This window comes from Myodes glareolus, chromosome 20 (assembly GCF_982192425.1).
Source record: "Myodes glareolus chromosome 20, mMyoGla1.1, whole genome shotgun sequence".
Classification (NCBI taxonomy): Eukaryota; Metazoa; Chordata; class Mammalia; order Rodentia; family Cricetidae; genus Myodes; species Myodes glareolus.
Genome location: NC_142045.1, coordinates 22,264,953 through 22,290,447, shown reverse-complemented (window position 1 = coordinate 22,290,447; position 25,495 = coordinate 22,264,953). Strand labels below are relative to the sequence as shown.

The window sequence follows — 25,495 nt, the reverse complement described above, 5'->3', positions numbered from 1 at the left end:
CTACATCAGTAGACATCAGATGCCTGGAGCTGGGATTTCAGGTAGCTGTGAACCTCCCAATGTGGTAGTGGGAACCAGACCTGGGTCCCTGTAAGAGCAAAGGTTTTCTCAATGGCTGAGCCATCTCTCCAGCACAGATTTACTTGCCTTCTTTCTCTGGTTTTGTTTTGCTTTCCTTACAAATGTCTAGTTGTCCCGTTTGTTGAAATCTCCATCCTTCCTCCTAGGCCTTTTTAAACACCCCGTTGTCCATATTTGTACAGGCTTTCTGCTTCTTATACACACTTCACTGATTTTTCTTATCATTTGAGAGAAACAGCTAAAAAAGTTAGTTAATGGGCATTTCACCCAAATGAATCCTGCTACTAGTATGAAGATCATTTGTTTATGAAATATTTGATAATTTAGAGAGGTCTACTGATGTAGTTATGAATCATTCCCAAGACTTTATGGTAACAGATCTGGCTGGTACCCTACTGAAATAATTCTTTTCCTTAAATAGAAAGACGTGGGAAAACATGCCCACATTTTTCCCGAAAGCCAATACATAGTTGTCTTACATCTGACCCTGAGAGTTTTAAAGAAGACGAGAAAGACAGTTGGCTTCAATCAGGCTCTGTCTGCCCAAGCCTAGGCAGAGATGGGCAACCAAGAACTCTGCTAAAGAGCCTGCTCAGGTTAAAATAGTAGGAAGGGAGATCTTAAAAAAAAAGAAAAGAAAAAAAAAAGCAAGCTGGTCTCTTATTTACAGGGACAGACCAAATCCAGATAGCCTGAGTTAGTCTCAGTCAGTCTTAAAGCTAAGTGTTGTGAATTTGGTTTTGCCTCCTTGGACTTTTGAGCCATGCACCTTTACAAGCCTGCCTGTGCAGACATCCCCAGTCCGAAGTTGGGTCTGCCCAAATCTAGTGAGTCTGCTCTAAAATGCCGACGGCACCTAACAGTGACCAAGACTCAGCCTCAGGGAGCCTGCTGGCCTGTCAGACCCAGTGGAACTTCGGAATGGAAATGCCTGGAGAAGTTTTTACGCGTCCATGGAGTTTCGTTGCAGGAGACCACCAAGGTGAAGACAGGCATGGCATACAGGTACTGTTGATTGCAATAAGGTCCGTTCAGAACCTGGACTGAAGTCAAAGGTGTTTTTTGTTTTTTTCATTAAAGAATAAAAATTGAAATAGCAAGACAAGCTTTCAGGGGGAAGAGAAAACCAAAGGCGGCCGGCCTTCTTCTTAAGTTCTTTTGCTTGCTTTTGCTTTAAATTGCTGTTCTCTTTGCTCAAAGGCTACACAAAACAGAGTCGAGCATACCTGTGGAAGGTTCCAGGCTCTCTTGGGAAAGGAAGGCTTTGTGCTGCCAGGACAAATAGCTTTGGCTCTGAGGAAGTAGGTGACTGAGCAGCTCAAACAGAAGAATGCGAACTCGAGTCTCCTGAGGCAATCTATCACGTTGAGCAGAATGTTTCCCAATGTTCTGCTTTCGCTGCTATCTGCCCTTAAGCCTAAATTATGTGGGCTGGTTCCTGTTCTTCTTGAAATGACAGTGCTTTGCTCAGTGCAGTCCAAGAAAAATCCCCTGTTCTGCACTAGCCCTCCAATACCATTATTTGGCAATGAAAGGGAGATATATATATTTTTTTCTTGGTTTGAGGTGGAGTGTGTATTTATCAGTTGCTCTGAGAAGGAAAATATCGTTTGTTTTTCAAGCAATTTGTCCCACCTTCTGTAAGCAGTATTGCAGAATCTGAGCCACTGCACAGGACCCTCCTCCTCCAGGGTCTGGAAGTAAAATCCACTTAGACATCAGTCAAGGATGTTTGTCCTAGCTAATGTCAAAACTTGGGCTTCTCAGGATGAGTTTTTTTTTCCCCCTCATGTACAAGCTGTCCCCAATGGCTTGATTTTCCCACCCTGAAGGTCTATTTTGGTAGAATATCTAGCTGCTGTTCTGATTTCCCAGCTAATTTTATTAATAAAGCAATTTGCAATAATGTGGCTCCTCTCTGGAGAGCAACGTGCTTTACACAGATGGTTTATATAATAAAGGGCTGGTGCAGGAGAGGAACGGACGTTTGTGGATGCCCGGGGAGCTCAGGACAGTCTACCCTCTGTTGTCTTGGAAGTGAGGACAGGGCTGGTTTCCCCATCTAAGGGAACTCAGCTTTGCACACTGGGGTGGAGCACAAGCTGTCTGCTCCTCACTACTTCCCTTCTGACTCTGCATTGGGCCTGAAGGAGCCTTTTCCCTCAGCCTTCCCACATCCCCTCACTTCCTTCCCAGGCTCCCCTTGACTCTCCGTGGCGGTTGTGAGGGTTGTGTATGCATGCAGATCAGGTGAAGGGGAGCTGTGCTGTTTCTCTGTGTTTGTCTTAGGGTGGATAGTTCTACCATGAACTCTTAGGGAACCCTTCAGAGAGTGTGCCTCCTCCTTCAAAAGGCCTTATTCCAATACCGCTCCACGTCTGGGGCTGGGTGCCGTTGTTCAGACACAGACACATTCTAGGACAGTGCTTCTTAAGAGGGTGTGACAACCAGGAACACTTTCTTCAAACAAGTGAGAGTAGAATTGCTTCAGCTGGAGGCGGGGCCTGGAGCCCACCTTCCTTGTGGCCAGACAGCTTCTAGCCTGCTCCTGAGCTATGTCTCTGGATCCCATCTTTCACATGATTTGAGGGTATAGGTCTTGGGCAGTTCTTCACGTGGCCTTATGAGCAAGGCTCTGTGATTTGGGGGATATCTTGTGTAGACAAGCTCTTGGACAAACACCTGTAATCTTAGATCTCACTCTTCTAAGAAATGGGACCTTAAAGGACACTTTACTAAATTTTATGAATTTGAGGGAGGAAAGCCAAGTTAAACTCGCCATTGGCCCCGTGAAATAATCAAGGCTTTGAGCCATGAAGCATTTGCTGTGTTCTGACATCTTCCTGATGCTTCCTTCATTGCACTTCTCCCAACTTCAACAGAGCTTCATTTCTTCTTCCAAGGCACCTGCTTAGGGTATTTCTTTAACTGTTAAAGAGGGAATTTTAGGAAAGAGGGCCATGACTCTTTTGGTTCCTCTTCAACTTGGCTTCTACCTTTATTTATTATAAACAGTACTTGGGGCATGGCTAAGTCCAGACTTTTCTTTATTATAACATTTCCTCTCAGGGTAAAAGGTGTGAGAAAGGACAAAACCTGTGCAACGACTTGTCTGTTTGACTTTGTCCTTTCCATTCATTTTGAAAGAAATCGTTCCATTTCATATGCAGTGGAACAGAGATAAACGTTGGCATTAAGCAGACCAGAAGCATATCCATCTCTGTCAGTCTGAGAATTGAGATATTGATCTTGAAATGATGTATTGGATACCTAATACACAGTAGACACTCACTGAATTCATGTTCTCTCCCTAGTTGTCATAGCTTCTGTCTGTCAGTCTGAGGGTGAGGGAAGACGCAAACCTGCCAGCTGACACAAAGCCTAAGAGATTATTCTCAAGAGTAAAAGGCAATGAAGCCCCGTAGCATCACACAGCTCACACAGGTTCCGTGATGGAGAGGATACCAAGGTGGAGTGGAGATCCTTTCGTTAGCTTAGAATTCTCAGAAAAAGTAGAAGCATAAAAATCTGCTGTAGTAGGGGCTACAAAATAACGACTAAGACAGCAGTCATTTCCCAGAGGCCGAGCATTAACCATTTCTCTTACAACACGTTGAACTCTGAGGCAGACAGCAAGCACACACGTGAGCCAAGATTAAACTAAATATACTAAAGAGAATTTTGAGCCAAGCACAAGACATATCTAGACTGCTAAGGGGCTACAGATAATTAGTCTCAAGGCAGTTTGCTGGTACCAACAGTGGCAGGAGGAGCCGACATGGATGCAAGGTGAAATTCTAACCCAGGGGTCAGCAAGCTTTTCCTGTAAATAGTACCTTTCTTGAAGTAGTTCATCTTTTAAGCTTGAGGACCTGGTTGGCTTTGATTGTACTTTCTGACCTCCTTTATGGTAAGGGAGGTTAGCCATCGATAACAGTAAATAACTGGACTATATTCCCACATAACTATTTTTTGGCACTGAAACTTGAATTTTATGTCATTTTAGCATGTCACAGATATTCTTCACACACCACCCCCCAGTCATTAAAAAATGCTTATGGGTCCTACAAAAACAGGGGCCATACTGAATTTGCCAGGTTATTGGTATATATATATATATATATATATATATATATATATATATATATATATATATATATTAAGTCTTTTTTCAGAGATATCTAAGGAACCCAAATGTATATAATTCAGGAAGGTAAAAAATTAATTAAAAAGATTAAGAAAATATCAGTTCAAGAAAGACTGAAAGCAGAAAGACACGGCAAATGGAGAGGAAGGACTTCAGACAGACCGGTGGAGCTGCAAGACCCTGGCCTTGGTCTGGCTCCAGGATTCCAGCAATATCAGTCCCCCAGAGAGGGAAGCAGATTCTTTATAGTCCCTGAGGTCCTGGAGGAGAAGGTTAACTTCTCGACTAAAACTCATACTTCCTGATTAAAAGTTTGAAGAGAGATACCCTTGGGTGCTTTGTTTGCGACCAATGGCATCCTCAGCAGCATCCTCCAGCATGCACAGCTATGAGGGTTCTTGGACCCTTGCCTATGGGACCCTAATGATCCTAGATGGTACGGCAGCAAGCGGTTGATCAGTAGATGTAAAGGAAGAAACAGCATGGGTTTGATACAAACTGCGTTGGTGAGTTTCACACTAGTAATCATACAGTTCAGCCTCTCTACATCCCTCCCCCATCTCCCTCTTTCCAATGATAAGACTTGTTTGGGTTTGAGGGATAAAACCATTGTTTCTTAGATACAAAACAAAATAAAAAAATGGTATCGTTTTTCAGTGGATGATGCAATATTTCTATAGCCTTGATCTAAAGATAGGGAGGAGGTAGTGAAGAAAGGGGAGAAGGGAATTCTTGGATGTGGGATGGAATGGGCTTCGGAGATATCTCCTCCAGTGCCTTGAAGCTGAAATCAAAGCTGGGAGATGCTGACTATCAGACTAAAGTCATAGCACAGCTAGGGCTAGGCTCCTACCCTTTATGTCCTAATCCAGTGTTTTCTCATACTCTCCACATATGTTTCCAGCTCCATCACACACTTGAACACACTCATACATACGAGTGCATGTGTGCACGCACACACATACATACACATACGTACACACCCATGCATACATACGGTCACTAAGTACTGGGACGACAAACTTCAGTCACTGCATCTAGCTCAACTTGAAACTTTGGAAAGAAACACGCATTAACTCTCTTTTAAAAGATGAACAGAAAATAAAAACACCTACAAATTGAATCTTACACAACCCTGAACTCATTGCTATTTCTCCCTCATTAATATTTACAAATTCATTGTTTGTTCTATTGGAGTGTATCTCTAGAAAACACACAGAAATGCTACTTTTTTTACTCATGTCTTTTCACTTAACACATGGATTGCCATTTCATCAAATTAAAATTTGGTTAATTAGTTCTTCAAATGGTTGTAATACGATGGTATACATTATCCACACTGTATTCTCAGTGCCTGGACTAATGTGGCTAGAATAAAAATATTTGAGACAGAAGGAAATAAAAGGGACCAGAACTCCCAGTAGCTTGAGTTCCTCTCCTGTCAGCTCTTTCTAGTGTCAGACTGGAGACTTCTCGGAGACTTCTGACATACTACGTGAGTCATCGAAGCAAAACTATGCAGGGTTTCTAGGAAGCAGGTGGAAACAGGAAGGAGACCTGGCTTGTCCCAAAACCAGGAGGAGAGGGGAAGAAGCGTGTGATCTTTGGGGAGAGGCAGACCTGAGGTGAAAGCATGCACAGTGCCCCTCACTGCCTGTTCACAAAGAGGCAAAAGGGGACTGGGGACAGGGAGAGTAAAGTCAGGGGACACTCCACCAGCTGAGAGACTTTCTCAGACATGTCTGGGCAGTGAGTCTGAGGACATTTGTTGACTGTTGGTTTTCGTTGACCTCAAAATAAAGATTCTAAAGAGCAATGGGAAGCCCTTTCCACTCTGAACGCCTTTCCTGGGGTTCTGTTGTAATGAGAGTATGATAGCCTCACGGGATTTGCTTGCAGGCTCAGCCCCTCCGCTTCTCTGAGGCCTGTGTAGCTTCCAGACCTGTATGGCAGGAGGAACACACCCTGTGGTAATAGCACTCACATTGAGGGCATATAGAAGGCACCGGAAATGCAATCCATTCTGCTTTCCGTAGCATTACAGAACCGAGGTACTGGAAAAGGGGAACATCATTTTGCATTAATTGAATTCACCGTTGTCCTCCCAGTACCCCCATATCACATGCCTTTCTCCGTGAGTTCCTGTGGCCTGTCCTTTCCGTGGGATGCTTGGCACACTCAAATCTGCTTTAAAAGTAGGTATGGCCATGTCTTAAGAACAATAGCCTAGAAAATGCTGCCTGTCCAGGAGGAATATTAAGACATGCTGACAAGATTTATTTTAGGCCGGTCTAATTTGGGTCAGTCCTGGGGCCTGTGCTCATTTCTCTGAGCCTCTGCTCTGACAGCATTTCTGGAGGGATGTGGATGGCACGGACATGGATGGGGCTCAGAATGTGTGTGGTGTGAAGTCAGAACAGGCTGCTGGTAGAGGACCTGGGAGGCATAGGAAACTGGCTTATTCAGCGCTAAACAACACGCTTATTGCCTAGGGAATAGAACAGAAGTTTCAAAACAAGTACAGTTTGGCAGTGTAGCCTTAAATGAGAAACGCCCTGGAATCCGAGCATGATAGCAGCCTGAAATGATGAGAGACAAAAATTCAATTTGTTTTGAACTTTCCTCTCTGGTTTTCTAAAGTAGAAGTTGCTTTGCTCATTGTAGCATGATGAAAATATCAGAGAGTCAAGACCTAAAAATAACACCGAGTTCCACGGACCCTATTTTCTCACATGGAGGTCGTTGTTCCTCTGAAATCAACAGGCATTTTGAAACCTGATTTTCCTAACAAAGGAGCAACCACAGGCCAAACTAGTTTCTCCACCCCACCACCTGCAAGAACCCTTCTGAACTTCCCTGCAGTGCTTGCGAGTGTCGGCAGGGTGCGCTGTCTCACAAAGAAAAGTAAGTTTTTCCACACCTTAGCATGAAGCTGGCAGGTTTTTGTTTTTTTCCCCCCAGAGTGTATAGAGTTAACCTGATTGTGCCAACAGGAAATTTTCATAGTGAGAAAAAAATAACGGGTTATGTTCCTGTGTTTCTGAAAAGCCCAGTTGTTATAGCAGGTTTATTATAGCCTAACCCAGTTAGGAGTTTTATTACTTTATCTTTAATTTTTAAATTTTTCTGATTCTTGGGATTTCACACACACACACACACACACACACACACACACACACACACACACACACAATGCAATACTATCATATCCACTCCCTGAATTTCCCTCCAGCTTCTTCTGTGTTTCCTTCAACATGTCCCCCTCCTAATTTCATCTCCTCTTCCTCTTTCCCTGTTTTTTTTTCTATAACTCACTGTGTGCAATTAATGATACCCATATGGTATCACACAAGTGTATGAAGTCATATACTGGATCATGAGACAACTACTAGTGGTATAAAAAAAAAAACTTCATAAAAGAATGGTCCTACATCTCCCAGCAGCTATGAGCTGTCCATAGCTTCTCAGTAAGGAGTAAGGTTGAGAGCTCTTCCTCTGCCTATGCTGGAGTTTTGATTGGCTTGATCTTCCTCGGGTCTTGTGTAGACAGTCACAGCCGCCGTAAGTTCATGACTCCAGAAGTGGTTCACAGCTCTCCTCCCCGTTCCTCTGTCTTTTCCATTCTCCCTGCTTCATCTTCCACAATGTTCTCTGAGAATTGGCAGGAGTCGGGGCCGATAAAGGTGTCCCAGTTGGAGTTAAACATTCAGCTTCTTGTTCTCAACGCTTTCACCAATTATGTATCTCTTCACTGACTGTTTTGCTGTGTGATGGGAAGTTTCTGGGCCAAGACTGAAAATGACCCTGGCTTATGGGTATAGACGTCAATATTGAGAAGGCAATTTGAGAGCATCACCATTTATAAAAATAGCAACAGCTGATTCCAATGTCCCTCTACATACAATACCCCGGATATGAAATCAACCTGTATGTCTGTCTACAGATGAATGGATAAGAGAAATGAGGCACATATTCACAATGAAATATTACTCAACTGTAAAGAAAAGTGAAATCTTTACATTTGCATGTAAACAGATGAAACAGGGGAAAAAACGGAGTAATGTATCTCAGGTACAAAAAGACAAACGTCACATGTTCTCCCTGTCTGTGTTTAACTTGAAGCACAAGTTTCAGAAGCCAGAAAGGGGCCTTGGAGACTAGGGCATGTTAAGGGAGGGGATGCAGTAGATGACAGGCAAAAGGAAAGCAGAGAGTTGCAATACTGGGGACTGGAAGGCGTAAACAGGAAGAAGTACAGGGGAAACCAAGATGTGAGGGTAGAGGGTTAACCAAAATGAAGGTCTATGAGAAGTCCCAGAGAAGCCTGCTGTCTTACAACCAACTTAAATGTAATTGGAGACATGGAAGAACGACTTTGATAGGAAAGAAGAAGGAGTAACCTGGAGGTTAAAGGATTAAGTGGGGTGTGTGAAGGAGAGGCAGAAGTGGTGGGTTATTAACCCCAAATAAAGAAGTATGAAAAACATTACGGAAACCTAGTGTTTAGTAAGCTAATTTCAAAATACAGCTTCATAAAATAAAAAGAGTTCAAATGGAATTATCCTGTGGGTAGACAGTGCTGCTCCCCAAAAAGACATAGGCTATTAAATAAAGCTCATAGTGCAAGGCTAGAGACACTTTCTTAGCAAGTTATTAGTCAGATAGGCCCCAGTTGTCTCCAGAACAGTCCAGGTTACTGCCACCGGCCATGGTAACCCACCATAACTGCATGGTCCTATTGCTGCAGGCACCTGTCTTGGTGACCATTCTGTTGCTCTGAAGAGACACTATGGCCACAGCGACTCTAACAAAAGAAAATATTTAATTAAAGTTTATTTGAGGTTTCAGAGGTCTGGTGCATTATCGGTGCAGTGGAGGAACACTTCACACACAGGCAGACATGGTACAGGCAGAAGTAGCTGAGAGTTCTACATCCGGACCTGCAAGCAGCAGGAAGAGAGAGACTCTAGGCTTGACATGGGCTTTTGAAACCTCTAAGTCCACCAGAATGACACACTTCTTTCATCCACTCCAATAAGGCCATGACTTCTAATGCTTCTCAAAAGTGCCACTACTTAATGACTAAGCATCCAAACATATACGCCTACTGAGACCATTCTCATCCAAACCACCACATGTATTTTGGGTGCAGGAAACAGAGAACTCGATCTCAAATAAACCAGGAAACCCCTTCCCTAATGGCTAGCTTTCCTAGTGCCAGAAGGTACTGCTTAGGCTACTGGAGAAAAAAGGACATCAGTGTTCTCACTGAGCATGGGACCATGCATGCTACAATACTGACCTGGTATGCAAGATGTGTCCTCTGCTGTAATATTGGCATGCTAAGGGGTAACTATCCGATGGGTGTAAGGCCTGCTCTACAGCAGGGAATTTCATTGTCGGTACTGAAATCCTAGTCAAAAGCACTATGTGCCCTATCATATGATCTGCTGGTAGAACTTCCAAAATGGTCAGGTGAGTGTTTTACAGAGCAAATAGTATATGCTCAGAAGCGTCCTGGCTGAGTAGCTAAAGGCATGCTACAAACTCCTAAGCATGGCTGACTGAGAAGAGAAAAGCAGGCCTTTCGTTCCCAGATGTATTTATTACTTTATTTTCTTCGGCATGACAAAATGTCTAACAAAAGAATCTTAAAGAAGGAACAGTTTGGGCTGACCGAGTTTGATCCATTACGGCAGGGAAGGCAGGGCAGGGAGACCCGTCGGTTAAGGCTGTGGCAGCAGTAGCGCGAGACAGACGGTCACATTGTAGCCACAGATGTCAGAGGATGCCTGCCGTATTTTCATCTGGAACTCTGAACTAAACTGAAGCGTTTCTCTCAAGAGAACGCTGACCGCATGAAAATAAAATCAAATGAGCTCAGCCATTTGTGTTCTTCCCGTTGCGGTTGCGATACATCCTCCTCAGAGAGGTGGTGCTGGTGGTCTGGGTACCGAGAAGGCACCAGGCACCGCCATGAAACAGGACAGGGGGACTGCTAAATGGCTCTGGGAGGGTAGGAAGGTGGGGGCTGTGAAAGCAGCTATTTAAGATTGCGTATCTTTTCAGCATGGACCGTGGGGCCAGGAAACAAGCCAGAAGGGTAGAACGGAAGGCAAAGAGAGCTGGCCGTCTGAGAGGAAAAGAATGGAATCCAGTAGAGGTCTTATAGCGCTCATAGGTGAGAGATAGGAACCCAGGTTACACAGGTCCTGGGACACTTTTAGGCAAAGGATGCCAGTCTGCTTGCTGTTTATCGTTTTCTGTTTGTTTCCCTCTATGATGTTCCTCTGAATTCGAGGGTGATGGAAGCGTTGACAGTTGTGGAGTGTGGGCGTGGAATGTGCAGCCGGTTAACTGTGTGCTTTAGATTCCCAAGGGCTCTAATCCACAGCCTTTGGAATCTCACAGCTTTCTGTAACTCAACATGTGATTTAGAAGCTAGTTACAGCCCTGGAGTAGCTATGATTGCTTGCGAATTGAGACCATTGTATAGGACCAGCTCCTGGCGGATTCCACAACTTGTTTGTAACATCCGTGAAGTCACCCTCTTCCTTCCCTCTTAGCAGCCTTCCTTGTTTGCTTCTGTGTTGTCTGTCTCTTCCCCTGGAGTGTGATGTCATCTGTAGGGTTAATTGCTGCATTCTCAGAATCTGACAGCAAGTCTAGAATCCAAGAAATGTTGGTTGAATAAATGAATTGTTAATCAGGAAGATAACAAATAAGATCCCATTGTTTCCTGGAAGACAAATCCGGCCAGATGGTCAGGTGCAGGGGATATTCTGCCAGGCTCACCATCCACAGTGTATCATTTCACTAAAAATACCTTGGGCCCAAATTCTGGATAATTGGGTACAGCATTGTTCTCAGAGGAATTCAGCACCCACAGAGTTTTTGGTTGAGCATTATTTTGAGTCTGCTTAAGACCCCTCTGAGGAAGGTAATAGCATTTGAAAAGAAGGTTGCGTCCCCTAATGTGTTGATCATTATCCAGTATGTTGAAGGCCTGAACAGAACAAAAAGGCTAACCTTCCCACAAGCAGGTCGCAACTCCTCCTACCTCACTGCTTCCGAACTTGGACATCACCATCAGCTCTGTTGGTTCTTGGGTATTTGGACTCAGCACTCCAAAGGAATTCCGCTGGTTCTCTTCCATCACTTGGCTTCTGTAACTATCTTCAATCAATCTGTGCATTCACCTCTGAATCTCCTGTTGTGTTTCTCTGAAGAACTCCAGTACAAATTTCTCACTATAGAGAAGAAAGTGCTGTGTAACCTGTGTCCAACCCCATCCACTCTGTGGTCCTAGGTCACCTTGACTAGAGTGAGGTCTCGGGCTTTCACCCAGCAAAGCCTTTCTACTGAGATGCGATACTGCTGACTTACCTCCTCCAATGACCATCTGACATTTGTTATACACACATGCTGGAATCATGATCCTCTCCTCTACCACCCTTTATCACCCTGCCCATGCCTTGCCCTAGTCCCATTGGATATCCTTCTTTAAATTCACTTTTTTTCTTCAGATCTTCCCATTCCTATCAACCATCATCTCAATTTAGCAAGTAGTGTCATCTCCCAAAAGCTGGGGACAGGAGTAGCTCCTATTTGGGATTCCTAGTTGATTTATCAGTTGAGTTCAAATATAAATACACTAGAGGGTTTTCTCTAGTGTAATTGTTGGTGACTCTGAGATCTAATTAAATCTTATTGTTCTTGGTGAATGTTAGACTTTTCCACTAAAAATCTGGATTATAAATGGGAAACTCTATTAGGTGATGGCCTACTGCAGAGTGGGCCTTAGTGATATCATCAGTTCAATGGGTTTTTTCACCGCAGGCTAGCCCCAGTCTGCTACCCTGGTAAGACTGCATGACTCTGCTCCCATTTAACTGAGCAGAAACTCCATTGCTTCCAGGCCTGGGCAATGCAGTGGGAAGATCATGCATTTTTACATCTCAGCTTTACCTAAGGGATACAAGTAAGTCTCAGGGAGCATGGGGCAAGCTTAGTTATCTTCTTCTGGGCCTTCTACGTGAGCGACTTCTCTCCAAGGCCGTCCACTCCCAATCCCATGTTCACATCTTGGCTCTGGGTTGCCATGACTTCAATACTTCCTCTGATCTATCACGTGACTACTTTATTTGATTTGGTGAAGGGTCTAGATTGAAAAGCAGGTTTACGTGGTATTAATACGCATTGTATAATACATTGGTGAGATTATTACTAGTATTATTGTTTTTCAAGACAGGGTTTCTCTGTGTAGCTTTGAAGCCTGTCCTAGAACTCCCTCTGTAGATTAGGCTGGCCATGAACTCACAGAGATGCCCCTGCCTCTGCCTCCCAAGTGCTGGGATTAAAGGTGTGCGCCACCACCACCCGGCAGTTCTTTTTTATTGAGGGGGGGATGGAAATTATTTTTATGAAGTTATTTTATTTCATCATTAACTGTTCATTCTGACTTTGGTACAGTATTTTTTTTATCATTTAGACTTTTTTCATAAAAGACTACAAGTTCATTCCTTCATTTCATAGGTATTCACTGAGTATCTATCTTGTGTTACACAGTTTTCTTACACTGGGGAAAAAGCAGTGAACACATAGGCTTCTTTAGCTAATTCCTTGAGTAGTTCATTCCAGTGAGGGCAGAGCAGATAACAAAGTGATGAATTAAATATAAAGTACCTCAAGTAGGCTACATATTATGGAAAAATACAAGGCGTGCAAGGTTAAGCACATATTCAGTGAAGAGCTATAATTTTTCACAGTATATCCAGGGAAGAAAGACCTCACTGAAAAAAAAACTGGAATTTGAACAAATGCTCAAAGCAAATGAAAAGTGGTAGTGTGGGTTGTGGTGGGGGAGTCCTCTAGCTAGAAAGAAAAATCTCTAAAGAAGAAACACTAAAGCTGCCAAAAATAGTATGAGTGAATGGTGGAAGAGCAAGGCATGACATCAAGAAGGTAAGGTGAAGCCACCCAGTTCAGATTACTCACTAGAGGACTCAGAGGGAATTCATGGTTATACTTTATGATAACAATATCCGATTAAAATTAACATGAGGTAAAGTTCTATAGGCATGGTACTTCAATAACACTGAGGGTAGTAGTTATTACTCCCTGTAACAACGCATGCAACATGCACAGAGAACTCCCAACCAATAAAACTCACTTGTTAGGCCCAGAATTTTGATTGGAGTTTTGCCCTGTAAACATGAGAGCTACCTGTGTGACTTTCTAACCTTTGTAGACGTGGGGCCGACAGCAGGTAGTCCAGGGTTTTCATCATTGCTAAACACAGATCATAGATAGTACCACATAACATAAGACTCCAGGTAAATAGCCACACCTTTTATAGGGCAGCGCATCCTAACACCTAGAGGTTTAACTTGCAGGAGGGCAATGGACCAGATCTTTCTTGGGGCAGTTAATCACTTATTGTGTGAGTCAGAACGAAGGGATTTATGGGTTATTTTAAAGACATCAGCTTCTATTCTGAGTGCCATGGGAATGCCTGTGAGTACTGACCATGGGAGTGACTGACATGACCTATTTTTACAGGTTTACCTAAATGTTAAGATGTAAAAGAGGTTGAAAGATAATCTCGGTTTATTAATTACTTTCCTGCGGCTGCAATAAAGTCCCATGACCAAAAGCAACTTAAGGAAGAAAGAAGTTTTTTTTTTAAGTTACAATTCCTGGGGGTTAGAGTCCATAGTGATGGGAAGGCAAGGGATTAGGTACACAAAGCATGGAGCTGAAAGACGACCCCTCAGCTTCACACAAGAAACACACACAAAGAGGAATAGGCACTGGGGTGAGGCTATAAGACCGCAAGGCTCACCCCAGTACTGCACTTCTTTCCATCAAAGCTCCACCTCCTTAAGGTCCCACAATCTCCCAAACAGCTCCACTCACCGGGGACCAAGTGTCAAATACATGAGCTCAAGGGGGGCATGCTTTACTTCAACCACAATGTGGAGCGATAACAACTTGGACCAGGGTGGGAATGGTAAGAAGTAGCTGGATTCTGGTTCTATTTTGAGAGCTGTCAAGAGGATTTGCAAATACATTGAACTACTTGGAGGCTTTTGGGTGGACAACTGGGAAAGTCAGGTGTCTTAAATTGGGTCTATAAAGCTGAAAGACACAGGTCTGGAGGGAAGAAATTAGAGGAGCTGTTTTTAGACATGTTCAGTTAAAAACGCCTGTTCACCGGCACAGGAAAATGTCAGACAGAAGAGAGTCTGGAATTCACGAGCTAGAGATTTATATCCAAGTTGTTCAGATATAAATCTTGGAGTTACTCTATTGTGAGGTTGCACAGCCATGGGATAAGCCAAAAAACATAGAAAGAAAAAGAGGGAAGGTTTTGCCTTGTTAAGAGATAGGAGGATAAAGCAGGAGCAGCCCAGGTGTGTGGGTGAGTAAGCAGGCCAGGAAGGACGGAACCAGAGTCTAGTGTTAAGAAGACACTCTCCAAATAATGCCGGAGGCGGAGATCTACGCTGTTGCGCCCTCTGATGACTCAAGGAAGTTGAGTGGTGAGGGAAACCATTGGGTGCAGGAGCAAAGAGTCATTTTTAATAAGAACACAGATCAAAGTCATATATATCATTCATATGCATATACATACATACACACATACACATACATACACATGCAAGCATTTACATACACATACATACACATGCACACATATACATAATATAGGTATATGATATACATACATACACACATACACACACATGCAAGCATTTACATACGCATACATACACATGCACACAATATATATACACATATAGGCACATGATATACATACATACGCTCACATGCATAAACATGCACATATATACATAAACACACAGAAAGACAGTCTTACTAGGAAAAGGAAAGATCCATCTATATAAGCAGTGACATTTTAAAAGTTAATTCTGAACTCTTAAAATTCTGACTACTTAAAATTTGCCAGCATTTCTGATCTTTCTTCTACCTGAGAACATTCAGAAAGAACATGGTAGCTGGACACTTAAACCAGCCCAGGCCTCTGGCCATAATTAAGGAGGACAGCTTGCTTATGTGTTATAGAATTTTTATAACACAGGAGTAATGTTTGCCTTATGAGACATATTTTTTTCTGTTTCTACCCAGAGAGAAGGAAACCATGGCATGTAGCCTTGCTTTGTGCCGTTCAGGATGCAGTACTTTCTTGGTTTTGGTATCTGGTTGCTAGTCTTTACTGTGGATTTCCTTTTCTAAGTTATAAACTCTATATAACTCTTTACATTATTTGGAAAGCGTATGTATGTCTGAAGTGTTCGGTATCAATCAAATCTCTCAGACTGGCCCATATATTACTTCCAAAATTAAAATACATGAAAATTATGCTTATGAATGTATACAATTAAATTTTTACACAGAAAAAAGAAAAAGAATTTTATACAGAAAATAGCAGAGAAAAAACAAATATTAGTTGTTATTTTGACATTGTAGAAAAGTGGATTTGCCGCCTTTCTTTTCTTAGTTGCCAAATGCATGTGTATTACTTTAATGGTAGAGATAATGTTTGCAATTAAAACAAATAGGTTTGACACTAGTGTCGTTAAATTTTAAGAACTTAAGATAGAAATGTATATATGGTTACTGTGGAAATTTTGGGAGCCCTGTCTTGTATGTCATGTGCTACCAGGGAAACTGGGGTCCTGTTTTGGAATTCTTCATCTCATTAAGAAAAGAGCTTAAAAGCTCTCAATTCAGAAGGAGGCTTGAGAACACTTTTACTAACGTTAGGGAGAGGAGAACAAAGGATGGGGCAGGCGTGTTGCAATGTTGGCAGCTTCCCAAGAGGAGACAGAGAGAATGCAGCAATGAGAACAAGGCATAGAAATGGTCCAGGCACATAAGGTCAGAGATCCTAAGTAGCAGAGGCCTTCTCTATCAGGTATAGACTGGCCTACATTGTAAAGACAACTTAACTGGCTTGCCTAAGCAAAAACTCTACTGGCGTGTGCAACTTTAGGAATAAATTACAAGCGTTTTAGGCAGGACCTAGTTCTCTTTCTGCTTCAGGAGGCCTTGCCTCAGGCGCAACTGATCCAGGCAGCTTGCACAAGCTTTGGAAGACTCTAGATGAACCCATTTACCCTGTCTCTTTTTCAGGGCATGAGGGAGGGCCTCCCTAGTAGCTAGGCAAAAGCAATGATTGGTGTGTAAGTGAGGTTTGTAAAACTTGTGATAGACAGAACTGGAAACGATGTGTGTACATGGCCATGAATGAGAGACTTGTTCTCCAAGCTTAAGCACGCTTGCTCCCTTTTGAGCAATATAAGCAGGCTATCTTAATCTTGTCTGTTAGTCTAGGAGACTCCTCTCCTGTGTATCACCACCTCTCACAATGTAAAACCCCATCCTCCAAGTCTCCTCAAGAGCCTTTCATCAGTCAACAGTCTTTATTATGGATAGAAGTGTTGAGAAAGTTTCACAATAGCAGGTAAAACCCTGGACATTCCAGTCGCAGCAGTGTCTGCAGCATAGGGAAGCAGTTTTCTCGGGACCTGCAAAAGCCAGCGCTTAGCTCTCTAACACCAAGAGGAAGCAGGGAGTTCCCGAAAGCCTTCAGAAGCTAAGGCCCACAACACCTGAAGTTCTAAACTGTAACACTAGACGGTAGCTGTAGAGTTCTACAAGAAAATGTCAGGGTCAGAATCTTCAAGATGCTAAGACCACGAAAGATGGACGACTTGTGAAGCAAGCATAAAGGCAGAGAAGCAACAACTGGCAAACAGGATGCTTTAATGCTGAGAGCAGGAGCCAAGACTATAAGGACAGCGAATTCCAGTTACAAGAGAGCTGCTAAGGTCTAAAGAGTACAGTCCCAATCCCCAGGCTCATGAGCGCAAACTAGGTTCTGGATGTCAGCACTCTAAACCTACAACAGTAAGCCCAGAGCACCCGCATCAATAGGCCACTGGGCTTTCAAACCTTGGAGCCATAGGCCTCTGAATCAAGGCTTCTCAATTTGGAAGCCCAAACTGTGGGCCTTCGCTGCTTCTGAGCCTCCGTGCTAAAAGAGCTGTCCTTTGCCTAGCTGCGATTTCCATCTGGACAGAGCCCAAAAATGAATCTCCAACCATTTTTGACAAACTTTATTTGCTTCTAGGAGGAAACATTCTTGTCCCGGAAACACTACTTTTCTTTCCATCCCTTGGATTGGACTGGGTATAACCTATTGCTTCTGAACCACTGACCGACCACATGTCCTTGCTGGGAGCTGACAGCCACGAATGAGTCCTGCAGCTGCTCTTGAGCTTCCCAGATTGCTGACAAACGGAAAATCAGAATGTCCTCATTTGGAGGAGAGAAGAGCAGATTATGGTGAGGCAGACTATATTTGCCAGCCGCATTTCCTCTCGATCGAGTCTGGAGAGGCAGATGTGGAATGAACTCGCAGCTATAACGAGCTTCTAGCCGGTGGCCTGTCACCTGGAAGTTGGCGATGACGCTGCTCGCCCCTCGAGCATCGAGCACTTTCCATAGCTCACAGCACTGAGATTTGGGTCTGGTTCTGAGCACTTCTTTTGTGCTCACTTTTTATATGCAAAGGGATATTTTCCTTTACTAGGTAATTTCCCAAGTGGCTTTTGCTACTTAGTCAGACCACTGAAATATGCAGAAATTGTATCTCATTTAACCAAAAGGAAGAAGGAAAATATTGACTTTAAAAGATATTTAATTTGCTGTGGAAAGCAATGCATTTTTAATATAGAACACATTAAAAACTCATAAAGTGGTTTATTTATAAGGTGGTTAGCCCCTATCTCCAATAAATACAGTTAGGTTGGTCAATTTCTCAGTAAAGTCAGTTGATACAAATGCCATTTTCATCCTGTATTTAGTCTAGGTGTGCTCTCTTCACATCCAGTCTCTCTAGGGAAGGAGTAAGTGCACAGGACTCTAGAATTTGAGGGAATACAGACACATGGGGAAACTTCAACCCTTGAGTTTACAAATGACATTTCTGTGGTGTGAAGAGGCTAGGCTGCAGCCTGACAGACCCACGGATGGCTTGTTAAGTTCCAGCTAAGAGTTTGCCCAGAGGCTTTGGGTCAGTGGTTTGCTCTTTGCAAAATAAAATTGCTCAAATAAATAAAGACATACTGAGCACCAGCTGTGTCTGGGCAGCATCGCTGAACTCACAGTGAAGGACGTGATAAGGCCTTCTCTAAAGATGCTCCCTAGGGGAACTCAGGAGCAGGGAGCTACAGAGCCCATTTGTCAGTATCCTCCTTGCCTCCCTCTTCCTCTTTGCTCTCTAGCTTTCCTTTAAGGTTGCGGGGTGGTGGGCTTTCTCAGGCACACCTTGCAGAGGCCTCCTGGGGAGGGAAGTGCTGGGAGATGAGGTCAAGAAGCAGGTGAGTTTATTGGAGGTTTCAGAAGCTGATCTTAAAGAACTGGTGAAGGATTTTTTTTTTCAGGCGAAGAATGATGAGTACCTAAAAAGATACCTCCAAAGAAATTCTGCATGCGAAGTGTGCCCAGGAGAGTTGTCTTCGTAGCCTAGGTGGGAGGATGTGAACAGAAACAGTAGCATAGCAAGGGAAGGGAAGCACAGGCCGATGCTCTGGGGCTGGATGAGCAAGATGCTTTCTGGTATCATTTTGGTCATTGACGTCTGGCTTTCATCATTGCGTGCACATCAATAGGCTGTCTCCAAGGGAAATACACATGGATCTAATTAGGCAGGGAGGTTTGCCTCGGCGGCATAGGAGACAGGCTATTCAGCAGCTGTAATCACTTTGCTTCTCACTGTCTCTAAAGTATTTCCATGGATGCCCTTAAATCATGTTCATTCTCATTCATATGAAAGACCATTTCAGATTTTCAGAGAAAGAGAATGAGCCCTTGAACTATCACGTCTCTTCTTCCTTTTTTGACTTTAAAGCAGTTCCTTTAATGACTATATTCCTGAGGCATTTGTCTCATCATCACAGTTTAGTAGCTTAGAGGGGCCTCCGAAGCATTGCCTTTAGGTAGCTAAGACTTCCTTAGAGACTGGCCCATGGCTGTGCTTCCTCAGACACTGAGGTGTGTAATGGGCAGAGGTTCCTCAGCTGAGAGTGTGCCCTGAGGTCTGTGGGTCAACTGCATTGCTTTCATCACCACCATCCCTTACCTTTGTGCTTCTACCCACTGATGCCCAACTCTTAACTTCCCTTCCAAAAAACAAAACAACCAACCAACCAACCAAACAAGCAAGCAAACAAAAACACCTGTGGCCTATTTGTGTTTCTTACTCTGCAACTGTTTGTGGAATCCTTTTATTTAGAATCCAAGTGAAAGATGAAGCAAATTGTGCACACTCATACCCCATTCCGCCCACCCAGTCCAACCCCAGAAGACTGCATCAGGAAAGAACGGGCTACCTGCCCTCCAGCCTCTGCACACACTTGAGGTCACTCCTGTCACCAGAGCTCCTCCCTTCCCTAGAACTCCATGCCCTACTAACTCTAGATCTAAGAGCAGTTTAGTTGTGTGTGTGTGTCTTCCGTTTGGATATTAACAGCCGTAGACACACTTTGAACACGTTTTCATTCAAGCTATATGTCAATTCTGCGTAACCTATAGGTGGGCCCACATAAGCAAAGCGGTGAGCATGAGGGTTCTCATAGTGATTGGTCATTGACTTAAGTAGCTACAAGGTACGCACCGCAGCCAGATGAAAGTGAGTGAAGGATTGTTTACTGACAATGTATCTTAATTTCGTCTAGAAAAACAATGCAAGCTTTAACTGTCTGTATTTAAGAAGCTACCCTTATGCGTAGTTTTGAATTCTTTGGTCTAGGTATGGAGGCATTCTAAGAATCCACAAGATCACAGAACATGGAGAAGACTGCATTTAGGGTGCCCGATGGCCATTGTTAACCACTAAGCTTTGCAAAGCTTATACCTGAAGTGTTTCATCGCTTGAAACCACGCAGTAGCTTTCTAAACATTGCCCAGGGCCAAGTTGAATGGGAAGACTATTTAAGAAACACTTACAGTGAATTTATTTCAGTAATGAAGACAGAGGAAAAGACAGCACGTCCATCATGGCTGCCTCTTTCTGGGCATGGCATAAATGTTACGTTTCTGACAATTTTAGGTCTGTCAAGTTATTCAGCCAACTAACTTGTTTAACAGACACAAGTCAGAAAACCAAGGAGAGTCATCCCAGAAAATCATCAGCTGTAGAAAGCAGAGACTCCAGGAGCTCTGGAGCCAATAACTAACTGCAAACGAAGTTCGAACTAAGGAGTTCAGAAATCCTGCTGTTAACGCGTAAGTTTAGTCTTTGTTTATACAATTGGTATTTTAAACCACACCCTTCACAGGCAGCTGCTTGGAACCTGTGGCTCTTAAAGTTAATTAGCCTGAAACCAAGTTAAAGGTGTAGCTTCCTTACTGGCATCAGCTAAATTTCAAGAGTCTGTGTGAGGCCAGCGGCCCAGTGATAGCAGGAAATGTGTAAACTCTAACACTGCCAAAACCCTGGTCTGGAAGACACAGGCAAGCAGCTTAACATTCTTAAAGTGGCCCACGCTTTTATGAGATTTTTGTAGGTTTTCATGTGAATAATGTCACTTAATAAAGAAACCCTCACAGTCCCTAATCTTAAGACAGAAGTGGAACCTTTAGATGTCAGCTAATGTGAGCCCTGTGACAACGGTGTGGGAGCCATGGTCTAAAACTACGCAATTCTTACCTGGCAGTAGAGCTGATTTAGAGATTTATAAATAAAACTGCTGAGGAAAAGATGTCAGGATGTACATACAGCAAAAGCACTTTGATGTATATCATTCTGTATATCTAGCGATAATTCAAGTCATTGAGGAGCATCATTTTTGCCCTAGTGATTTAATCGCCACAATAAGCGCATTCTTGACACCTGCTTAATTTTGTGATTAGGGAGAGAGATAGATGGCTTCTGCCTTTATTTGTGCTGGCTCAGTTCCAGTCATAACTTCTGGTTGGGTGTAGATTCTTAGGGGATGAAGCACTTCTAATTCAGCTTTCGGCTGGCGAATTCATTACCCTCTGCAGCAACGGCAAACAGTGCAGAATCATCAATCAAGGCCAAATGTTGTAGGGATGCCACAGCCCAAAGATTCCTTCCGTGTGCACACAACCTTGGTGGCCTACAAGGGGATTCATTGCTTGTCACCCTGTCTTCCACCTGAGACACAGGAGACTGAGGAATACTAACGCATGCACAAAGTCGACATTGGGCACCCAGCCTGCAAAGCCTTGCTTATTTATCCTTATTAGCTTTAACCGATTCCCAACCTTTGGCTGAAGGAAGCGTTATGGCCTTTCAGAATCAATTATCTAAATCAAGAGAATTAATTTGGAAAGTATGAAGAATGGCTTGCAGCCCCTTGATAGTTTGGTCAACTGTGTGACAGTTCCGGTATGACTGGACAAATGAGTCAGGCAAACAAAGATGGGTATCTTGAAAGGCAAGAGAACATCGCCTACAGTGGCCTCATCAATCTTTCAATTCTATGCACAAACAGGGAAAGGTCCAACGCGATAAATGAGATAGCTCTCCTGAGAAGAATTGATCCTTTTCCTCAAAGTCCCTCTGGCTCTGTTCTCCTGTTGGGCCTCTGTTTCAAATTGTGTACGGTGACTATTCTCTTTTACTGGCCTTGAAGATGCCCAAAGGAAATAGGTCTTATTCTTATTCATTTTGTTTTTCTGGCAAATAGCATGGGGCTTGGTATATGAGCTGTTTATTTGCCCAGAAGAAGAAAAGTGAATGTAACAGAAAAAAAAAAAAGATCTATAGAGGAGCTCTACTATTTATTCACAGAGAAAAAATGTTACACTGGGTCTCTTAGCTACCCTTCTTGCTGTTATAAAATGCCGGGTAAAAGCCCCTGAAGGAAGGATGGGTTTACTTCGGTTCAGTAAGAAGTACAGTCCACCAGTGTAGAAAACTCATGGCTGCATGTGTCCCACTCAGGAAACAGAGATAAAACCAGCGCTTGGCTAGCTTTTTCTTTTTAAACTCCTCAGTCCCAGACTCCAACTATGGAGTCTTGTTGACCCTATAGCATGGGGTTTCCCATCTCAATTAACAGCCTAGAAACTTAGTCACAGATATGCCCGAAGGTTTGTCTCCTAAGTGAGCCTAGATCTGTCAAGTCGACAATATTAATTCTCACACAAATCTTTGGTGGGTTGAGTGTTTTCTGCAGCCAAATTGAGAAAGACATTCACTCTGGTCTTTTAAAAAGTGTTTGACAGTTCCATGTATGTATGTATTGAGTTTGGAGGCATTTTCTACCCCCTATACCAGTATCTTAATCAAACAGTGCCAAGTAATAGAGTTTTTAAAAAGAATATTTTCTAGGTCGGGGGGTGGGGGCTGGAGGTTTGGTTTAGCTTTTAAGAGGACTTGTTGCTTTTTCAGAGGAACAGGTTTCAGTTCCCAGAATGGCACCAATGTGGTATGTCACAGCCATCCCCAATTGCATTTCCAGGGGATCTGACACCCTCTTCTAACTTCTGCAGGCACCAGGGCACACACATGGCATGCATAGATACATGCACGAAAACATTCAAATACATGGTACACATAGATACATGCATGCAAACATTCATATACATGGTACACATAGATACATGCATGAAAACATTCACACACAAAATAAAAGAAATAATTTTAAAAAATTCACAAGAATATTTCTAGTAAAAATTTATACATTTTAAACTGCTAAATCTTTAAGATATTTATTATTTAAGGCATCTTAGGCTAGCAAAACAGAACTTTAGTCTTACCTGCTTTACAAATAGAAGTAGATGTTTTATGCAATGAGATCAACAGAACAAAAGCATCATTATCGAAAGTGGTGTGTTTGCTTAAAACAATCAGTCCTGTAACTGAAAGAAAGAAGTCAGCAGAAATTGATGTTAGTTGTGGCCTATTTTTTTTAGAATGTAGAATGTTTATGCTGTGAAGTAATGTGGTAAGGGAATAGTCAGACAACAGACAGGGAAACTGGTCTAGTTCTAGTGTTTCTGTGGAAAAACTGAATTGTTTGGGGCCTGACCCCTTAGGATCTCATGTTCACACTGATTAGATGAAAGACCGCATCATTTGGTGTTGCGTCTAAACCACTCAATGGGGGAGTATTTATTTTAGCTCATGAGTTTGGAGGGTTTGGTCTATGGTTCTTTGGCTTCATATTTCTGGGCCTTTGTGAACAAAGTGTTTCCATCTTGCCTATGGAAGGATGTGGCTGAGGCTTCTCATCTCGTGATGAGGTCCGGAAGTGAAGTGCAGGAAAGATAACAGGGACCATGTATAACTCCCAATAACGTACTTCCTGACAAAATAATTAATTGTAAAGCTTCAAGTTGCTGTAGATAATAAAAACCTTGTATAACATCAGGCAATGATTTCAAGTGTCACATGCCACAAACAATGATGTATGTCCCTCTTTAAGTAGAAATTGGCGGGGAGCCTAGGTTGGGGATGAGTAAGGGAAGAAAGGCTGTTCCTGTACTGTATGCTTTCCCCTCCTTTAGCTGTTTTGCCTCATAGAATATTTGGGTATATCCCTCTGGTCTTTTATTTCAGGCTCTGTGCAAAGGTCTTTTTAAGCTTTATTTGTCGGCCCACTGCTTTTCCAGAGAGGACATTCCTTCTCCAGTCGCCCAAGACTGTCCATCCTGACTCCTTGTCGCTCCAGTTTCTCAACTTTTGCTACTGTTAGTTTAAGCACCCTATGTTTTCTGGTCAGCTGACTGCTTCTCCAAACTGGGTGAAGCCCTGGTCTGCGGGGGTGGGGGACTGGAGGAAACCTAGTCTTGCAGAACTCTTCTGAGTCACAGTGCAAAGATTACTCCAGGCTTTTTGGGCTTTTACCAATTCTGTTGTGTTTGCTTTATGAGACATAGAAGGGGGAATTTATAGCTGATTAAACAGTAAGAGCCTAGGACCACCTCTATCAAACATAAGCGTCAGGTCACAGTCACACACTCCTACACAATGGCTCTTGTTTACATACGTTAGACTTATGACACCTTAGGTATCAGAGTCATAACCACAACCTCTTAGAAGAAAAATCTGTTTCTCCTTTTTATACACACCATTGAACAATAACTTTCCTGAAAATCCTAATGCAAATAACTCCATTTTAAATGTAAAGTTCTCCCCAGTGATCCTTTGGCCATGGGTGAGTTATCACTGACTATAAAATAGAATTCTTGAAGGAATTTCTTCGAGGGAAATTGGTAGAGCAAGAAGGAAAGAGATTTGTGTTTTTCATTTAGTAGCAATATTTATTTTAAGAAAATTTTGTATCTCTAGAACTAATAAGGAACAAGAATGTGAACTATGTTTTCCCTGAAGACAGTTCTTCATGTCTGCATAAAGTTCTCTGCTAACAAAGCAACATAGGAAAGCTGAATGTGTATATGCTCTGGTGCTGCAAGCCTATTTCAAGGGCTCTCCATTGCTCTATACCCACAGACAGCTGAGAATATGTTTTGAAATCAGTGACCAAAATGCCCAACCTAATGATAGGTCCCAATTTGTAAACCATAGATCAGGATCTTTGTAAATCCTCAATCTGACAGGGCATTTCCATGGTGGAGAACACATTTAAAAACGTGTATTTCAGGCAAGGAGAACTTTTCTAAGTCATTTGGTCACTTCTCAAGCATATTTAACTCTGATACTGTGAACTGGGTGTTCTATTTTTTGGCATTTTTTTACTACAACATAGTTCTGTGTATACACCACCACCACCAGCAGCAGCAGCAAAGGAATTCTGGGAAAGATCCATGACCTAGGAACAAGGTAAACCTGTGATGTCCAGTGTATTTCTACACAGCCTGGCAAATTCCTTGGTATCAGAGTTCACCAGAAGATATGGATATTATGAAAAACATTCTAGTTCCCTCTGGTGGATATTGACAGAGAGACGGCAAAATTTCATAACAGATTTTTTCATCAGTGTCCTGTTACTTAATTCAAATACAATTTTTCCCTTTCCTTCCTTTTTTCTTCCTTTCTTCCTCCTTTCCTTTCTTTCTTCTTTCTTTCCTTCCTCCTTCCTTCCCTTCCCTTCCCTTTCCTTCCTTCTTTCCTTCCTTCCTTCCTTTCTTTTTTCCTATCTTTTTGAGACCCGGTTTCTCTGTGTCACTCTGGCTGTCCTAGAACTTTCTCTGTAGATCAGAGTGGCCTTGAGATCTGCCGGTCACCACCTTCTGAGTGCT

The 25,495-nt window shown here is 42.9% G+C and overlaps 1 protein-coding gene across 2 annotated transcripts in view; it reads left to right on the top strand.

Moving 5' to 3' along the window:
* Positions 1–25,495, top strand: part of Kcnab1 (potassium voltage-gated channel subfamily A regulatory beta subunit 1) — a 376,878-nt gene that overhangs the window by 16,587 nt on the left and 334,796 nt on the right. Inside the window, exon 1 of one of the 2 annotated variants that reach the window (XM_048424456.3) lies at positions 716–1,086. The exons of the other annotated variant lie outside the window; for it this stretch is intronic. Within the exon in view, the coding sequence (XP_048280413.3) occupies positions 845–1,086 (242 nt within the window). The 5' untranslated portion in view covers positions 716–844. Of the gene's footprint in view, positions 1–715; positions 1,087–25,495 lie in introns of those variants that run through there. 2 annotated transcript variants of the gene reach the window in all.